This window comes from Rhincodon typus, unplaced genomic scaffold, assembly GCF_021869965.1.
Source record: "Rhincodon typus isolate 14 unplaced genomic scaffold, sRhiTyp1.1 hic_rhity00004356, whole genome shotgun sequence".
Classification (NCBI taxonomy): Eukaryota; Metazoa; Chordata; class Chondrichthyes; order Orectolobiformes; family Rhincodontidae; genus Rhincodon; species Rhincodon typus.
In genome coordinates, this window is record NW_025969994.1 from 4,200 (window position 1) to 11,403 (window position 7,204).

The 7,204-nt window shown below is 46.0% G+C and overlaps 1 protein-coding gene across 1 annotated transcript in view; it reads left to right on the plus strand.

Annotated features, from left to right (window-relative positions):
- Positions 1 to 100: 100 nt before the first annotated feature.
- LOC125481932 (TNFAIP3-interacting protein 1-like) overlaps positions 101 to 7,204 on the plus strand; it is a gene marked incomplete at its 3' end in the record, with an annotated part of 7,373 nt that continues 269 nt past the window's right edge. The window contains exons 1-3 of the mRNA XM_048593879.1: positions 101 to 306; positions 1,734 to 1,871; positions 4,524 to 4,609. Coding sequence (XP_048449836.1) covers positions 138 to 306; positions 1,734 to 1,871; positions 4,524 to 4,609 — 393 coding nt within the window. The remainder of the gene's footprint in view (positions 307 to 1,733; positions 1,872 to 4,523; positions 4,610 to 7,204) is intronic.

Consider the following 7,204-nt stretch of genomic DNA (forward strand, 5'->3'; position numbering starts at 1 on the left):
GTGTGTGTGTGTGTGTGGATTTGTACAAATGAATTTTGGTTTGCACTCTGCCAAGTTGCTGGGAATAAAAGTTGACGGCACTGTTTGTTTGTTTACAGTAAAGTGAAGGAGTTGAAGTGGACGATGAGCACAGACAGATGATGGATGGACAAGTTCCGTATCGTATCTATGATCCTGGTGGGAACAGCCATTTACGAACGAGTGATGTCAGCAGTGAGCCCGAGATTATCGATTCCATTTCCTACCAGCAGCTGGTGGAAGAAAATCAGGTCCTAAAGGAGAGGATGAAAGGCTTGAGGAGTTTAGGTAGTAACTGTCTGGATAATTCCATTTGATTTTTCTTTCTCATCTTGACTGTACAATTGAAGTGACATCAAGACTGCAGTCAGTTCTGAACTGTTGATGAGGGGAAATGGTAGCCCACTGGGTGTTTGCAATGAAGTGAGACAGAGCACTGCGTCTGCAGTTGAATAGCTGGCTAGTACTGACTTACTGAGGCCCTGGGATAAATAGTTCATCAACTCACTGCGTGCTGTCTCATGCTCACCCTCACGCTCTGTCTCTCACTCTTTCACACTCACTTGTGCTCACGTTGTCCCATGCTCACGCTGTCTCTCCCAGCCCCCTCGCTTGCTCGTTCACATACTCCTGGCCTATTGGGGTGACACCTTCATTCTGTCCACAGTTATGACCCCAGGCTCCCCGTGGGCCTGACGCCTGACCTCTGACCTTACTGTGGGTCTGATGTCTCTGCCCTCGGCCTGCTGCGCTGTCCCCATGAGGCTTGAGGAGCAGCGCCCCCTATCTTTCACATCATTGCATTACAGCCTCTGGTCTTCACATTGAGTTCAGCTCCAACTCTTGTGTCCAAACCCCCTGCTAGCCACTACTCTGTTTCCTTTCTCTTTGTTTTCTTTTAATCAACATAACCACATCCTTTTCGTTTCTCTCTTCCTGCCCTTATCACCATTCTTCTAATTCTAGAGCTTTATGACTTCTTTCATTTGATTGCTACTGCCTCCCACTGTATCCCAGAGCCTTCCTTCTGTATTGTCCCACTCACCATGTGTTGGGAACCTATTACATCTCTAACTCTTCCCAGTTCAGAGAATAATGTCACAGACCTGAAATGTTAATGTAAACACAGGAAGGATGCTCCCAACGACCAGGGAGTCCAGAACCAGGGGTCACATAAGGATATGGGGTAGGCCATTTCAGACTGAGATGACGAGAAATGTTTTCACCCAGGGAGTTGGTCAGCCTGTGGTATTCTATGCCACAGAATGTGCTTGAGGCCAAAGCATTAAATGTTTTTAAACAGAAGTTAAATATAATCCTTGTGGGCCAAAGGGATCAAAAGATATGGGACAAAAGTGGGAACAGGGGGCTGAGTTGGATGATCAGCCATGATCCTATTGAATGGTGGAGTAGGCTTGGGAGGGCCGAATGGCCTACTCCTATTTTCTACACTTTTACGAAGGAATGTGCAGATTTACTGGGAGAAGGCAGGAGAGTGACACAAGGTGAGATCTCCATTTGGAGAACTAGCACAGAGACACCGGGCTGAATGGCCTCTCTTTGTGATTCTTTGATAGGGGAGAGTGTACAGGGGCTGTGACAGGAGTGTGTTTGATGGGTTGAATTGTTTTTTTTTGCTTTTCCACCTGACTGCCTGAATGAGCTCTCCCACTTTTCACTGTGTGGTGGCTGAGCGTGTGGATTCTGTGCCCTAGGGAACCTGTTGGAGGAATCTCAGGCTGAAGCATTAAAGCTGCGACAGAAGGTTGAGGAGCTGGCCCATCAGGATTCTCTGAAATCTGCAAGTCTATCAGCTCAGGCTAATAGTCCAGCTCTGACCAGTGACGTACAAGGTATGAAACAATAATAACCTGCTATCCTTCCTCTGTCCAGTATGAAGGAGGAATCAATGACATTTCCTCACGATTCATGAGTCAATTTCTGATTTTGTTTTTTAAAAAAATATAAAACCTGCTGTGCAGCCTGAGGGCTTTTCTCTATCTTCCTTGACTGATTGCAATCTGGTTCTCCTACACTCTAACGTCCTAGCCCCCCTGAAGACTTAGAAACTGTTACATCATGTATGTGTCAAACAGTGCCCCCGAATTGTAAAGCCATGTCCCCTAATTCTGTACTGACCCACAAGAGGAAATATCCTTTCCACATGTACTTTGTCAGGATTATTTAGGATGTTATACCCTTGTTTACCTTGTTGATTCTGTGCATATCATCGATCATACTTTTTTTGTGACTTGTGCATTGAATATCTAAATCCCTCAGCAGCTCAGAATTCAGCAGTTGTTCTCCATTTAAGTAATACTCAGTATTTGCATCGTTCCTGCCAAAGTGCACACCTTCACAATATCCCACAGCCCGTTCCATCTGATTGATTGCACGGGCAAAAACCAACCAGTCGATATCTACCTTTTTCTGATTGTGTGCTTCACAAAGTGCTGTCTTGCTTCTGTCTAAGTTTTCTCAGTGATTTTTAGCTCCTGTGCCTTTGATTCCCCTCGTCTAAGTCATTGTCTGTAAATTGGAAAGAGTTGAGACCAGAGCACAGACCCCTGCGGAATCTGCTCTCAGCTCTTCCCACTCGGACAAAGGCCTGTTTTTGCATCCTGTGTTTTCTGCCAGCCGGCCAATCCTCTAACTGTGCTAATAACATAAGAATCACACAGTATAGAAGAGGCCCTTCTGCCCATTACTTCAAACTACCAAAAATATCACACCACAGATACCAGTCCCAATTTCCTGCACTAGGCTCATAGCTTTGAATATTGTAACATTTGAGGTGCTCGTCCAAGTACTTTCTAAAGGTTGAGAGGTCCAGCTGGCTAACCTTGTTACAATCACTACATCTAAGTTTAAAATACTAGTTTTAGACTCCATCATCTCCCTTTCAAACTGAATGTAAACATTTTTTTTTTATTCGTTTACGGGCAGTGAACATCTCTGACCAGGCCAGCATTTATTGATTTAGGTTGTTTTTTGTTTTTTTTTGATTTATTGTAGTCACATGTACCTAAGTACAGTGAAAAGCTTTGTTTTACGTGCAGTACAGGGAGATCACAGCAAACAAAAACCTACAGATCATAGAGTGCTTGGGCAGAGTGAGCCGTACAAGGTTACAGCTGTACTGGAGGTGCACAAAGCAAGACCTGAATGATCTGAAGTTGGAGAGGTCCATTCAGCAGTCTGATAACGGCAGGGAAGAAGCTTTTCTTGAACCTGTTGGTGTGCGTGTTCAAGTTTCAGTATCCTCTGCCTGACAGAAGAGGTTGGAAGAGAGAATTACCAGAGTGGGAGGGGTCTTTGATGTTGGTAGCCTTTCCATGGCAACGAGAAGTGTAAACGAAGTCCATGACTGTCTGTCCCTAATTGCCCAGAGGGCAGTATTGAGTCAACCACATTGCTGTGGGTCTGGAGTCACATGTAGACCAGACCAGGTAAGGATGGCAGATTTCCTTCATTGAAAGGCATTAGTGAACCAGATGGGTTTTCCCTGACAATCGACAATGTTTTCAAGGTCATTGTTCGCCTTTTAATTCCAGATTTTTTAAAATTGAAATTAAATTCCGCCACCTGCAAAGGTGGGATCTTGAACCTGGTTCCCCAGAACTTCACCTGGGATTCTGGATGAATCGTTCAGCGATTAATACCATTAGCCAGTCAAGGTTTAATCCTATTTTAGTGTGGTTGGTGTTATCTCTGTTCCCTTTACTCTGAGGTTATTAATTAACCGGGTCACATGGCACAACGCCAACTCTAATAGAACCTGCGCTTTGGTCAGTTCCAAAACCCTGTGCTCTCAAAACTTTTTTTAGTCTTAAAAGCAGACTCCAAACAAGACATCCAGTCTACTAGTGTCAGTCTGATTTGACCAGTCCCTGGAGCTGGGGTCCTGGAAATGCAGAAATTCCCTCCCTGATATCTGTGTGAGTGTACCCACCCTGGAAATCAGTGATCCAAGAAAGTAGTTCACCACTTCCTTCCTTCCCATGGCGATTTTTAAGAATGGACCATACATGATAGCCTGGTTGGCAACACCCACATCTTGTGAGTTAAGTATTTTAAAAAAAAACACACAGGGGAATTACTTTTGCTGTAGATTGCAGTGGCTACCCTGCTCCTTTGGTCTGAGAGAATATTCAGGCCCAGAGATCTCCTGAAAATTGTTGCTGTAGAGGGCTGTGGAGTCCATGTCACTCAGTGTATTTAAGGCAGAGATAGGTTCTTGATTGGTCAGGGGATGAAGGATGGCGGGGAGAAGCAGGAGAATGGAGTTGAGAAATGTGTCCGCCATGATTGAATGATGAGCCAAATAGCCTAATTCTGCTCCTGCATCTCGTGGCCTAAAATCCTGAGCTTCCCTTCCTTTTCTATCCAGTTCCCATGTGTGTCACAACCTTACTTACAGAACAACCTGTACGGACTGCTTTTAATGAAAGAGTTTGGCGTCTAATGTTAATGAAGCCTTTTGCTTGTTTTGGATTCTCTTCCAGGTTCTGCTCACCCACATCAAAGTGACTCAGACAAGCATGGCAAACTGGTGGCAGAGGCCAAGTCAGAAGTGAAGGCTTCATCTAGTGTGAGTGTTGATCCCTGTGATGCTCAGCTCCTGTTGCTCTCTGTCTGATGGTTTGGGTGTTGAGTCTCTGAATCCTCGCCCAACGGCTCCAAACTCCCTCTCCTACTATCCTCGGTTTCCCAGGGTCTCCTGCCCTCCAGACTGTCCCCAGTTCCAACCCCATCCTTGTTTCTCCCCCTCCCCTTCCACGGACAAAGACTAAACCTCTGAGATGTTGCATCACATTCTCCAGGTCCCTGCCCCCTCCTGTCCTGTTCTACACATCCCATCCATGTTGAGATTCTGAAATTGTATGACTCAGTGCCTTGAGTGAGTGATGGTGCTGGCTTGGAGACTGAAGATTTTGTTGCCTCTTATTAAACACCAGATGTGCCTATTTTTCTAACTGACCTGTTTAGAGATGTTATGGCATGCCTCTGGAGCAGGTGGGACACGAACCTGGGCCTCCTGGCTCAGGGGTATGGACATTACCACTAGGTAATGAGGGCAGACAGGACCAGTGTATGATGCAATCTATTCACCTGGAAGTGTCCATCATATTTGTTAAGGAGCACAGAGGCAAAAGATATCAGAGCAGAATGAGGCCTTTCGGCCCAGCGGGTTTTCTCCATCATTCGATCATGGCTGATATATTTCTCAACCCCAGTCTCCTGCCCTGCCTTGATCCCCTTACTAAACAACAACCCATCTATCTCTGTCTCAAATACACTCAATGACTTGGTCACTACAGTCTTCTGTGGAAATTAGTTCCACAGATTCACCACCCTCTGACTGAAGAAATTCCTCCTCATCTCAGTTCTAAAGGGTCATCCCTTCACTCTGAGGCTGTGCGCTCAGGTCCTAGTCTCTCCAACTAGTGGAAGCATCTTCTCCACGTCCACTGTATCCAGGCGCCTCTGTACTCAGCAAGTTTCAATCAGATCCTCCCTCATCCTTCTAATCTCCATTGAGCACAGACCCAGAGTCTTCAACTGTCCTTCATCACTGGGACCATTCTTATGAACCTCTTCCAATGGCTGCACATCCTTCCTTAGATACAGGGCCCAAAATGGCTCTCAATATTCCAAATGTGGTCTGACCAGAACCTTGTACAGCCTCAGAAGTACATCTCTTGTATACTAGTCTCTCCTACAATGCAGAAAGAGGCCATTCAGCCCATTGTACTGGTGCTGACTGTCAAAATGAGCATCTGACCCAGTCCCATTGCCCTGCCTTCTCCCAGTAACCCTGTGCAATCCTTTTCAAATACTAACCACCTCATTCCTTTTTGAAGGTTTCATTTCATAGAATTTGATAAGAATCCCCACAGTGTGGAAACAGGCCCTTCGGCCCAACAAGTCCACACTGACCGTCAGAGCATCCCACCCAGACCCATCCCCCGATAACCCACCCAATCTACACATTCCCCAACACTATGGTCAATATAGAATGGCCAATCCACCTAGCCCGCACATCTTTGGACTGTGGGAGGAAACCGGAGCACCCAGAGGAAACCCACGCAGACACGGGGAGCATGTGCAAACTCCACACAGACAGACACCCGAGGTTGGAATTGAACCCGGGCCCCTGGAGCTGTGAGGCAGCAGTGCTAACCACTAAGCCACCATGCCACCCGCTGAAACAGTAGCAAAATTATTACCCAGTTGAATGTGTCTCCACCACACTCTCAGGCACAGCATTCCTGACCCAAACCACTCACTGTGTGAGAAAGGCTTTCCTGGTGTCCATCTGTTTTTGCTTTGTTTACTAATTCCTTTGCTTAGCATCGAGTTTTAAAGGTTCATTGTTGTAGTGGTGAGAACAGGCTCTAATGCAATGCTCCTAAAAGGGTCCTGGGATCTCAACTTGAACAGGTTCTGGGGACTGATCTGTGAGCTCCACTTTCCAAAACCAGATTGGCTGTGATCTTATTGAATGGCAGAGCAGGCTGAATGGCCTAATCCTGTTTAGTATTATTTGGGTAAATGGGGTGGATGCAGAATGTTGTTTCCTCTGGGGCCCAGAACAAGAGGACACAGTCTCAAAATAAGGGACACACCTTGAGAACTGAGATGAGGAGGAATTTCTTCACTCTGAGGGTGGTACGTCTTTGGAATACTTTGAGCTTCCACATTCCTCAGAGTTTCAGTCTTTGAACAGGGCAGAGATTGATAGGTTTCTTTTTGATATCAAAGGATACAGTGATAGCACAGAAACATGGCATTGAGGTGAGATGATCATCCATGATCTAGAATGGCAGAGAAACGTTGAGCGGCCTAATGGCCTGTCCCTGTTTCTATGTGACTACAGGTCAAGTGCATTCAAGGGTTAAGTCCGTTTTGGAGATTTAGATCTCTCGAAGGATGTGGGGAGTTGGTAGGAACATGCTTGCTGCACTTGAAAGTCAGCTAGGATTATCTTGAATCTTGGAACAGACCTGAGAGGCTGAATGGCCTTCAACGACTCCAATTCCATCCTATTGTTAAAGTATGGGCACGATAGACTGAACAAGCCCTTGTCTGTCCCCCTTTTTTTGCGAACATGCATGGGGATTGTCCCACTGGGAGCTCACACACACACACACACACACACACACACACACACACACACACACAC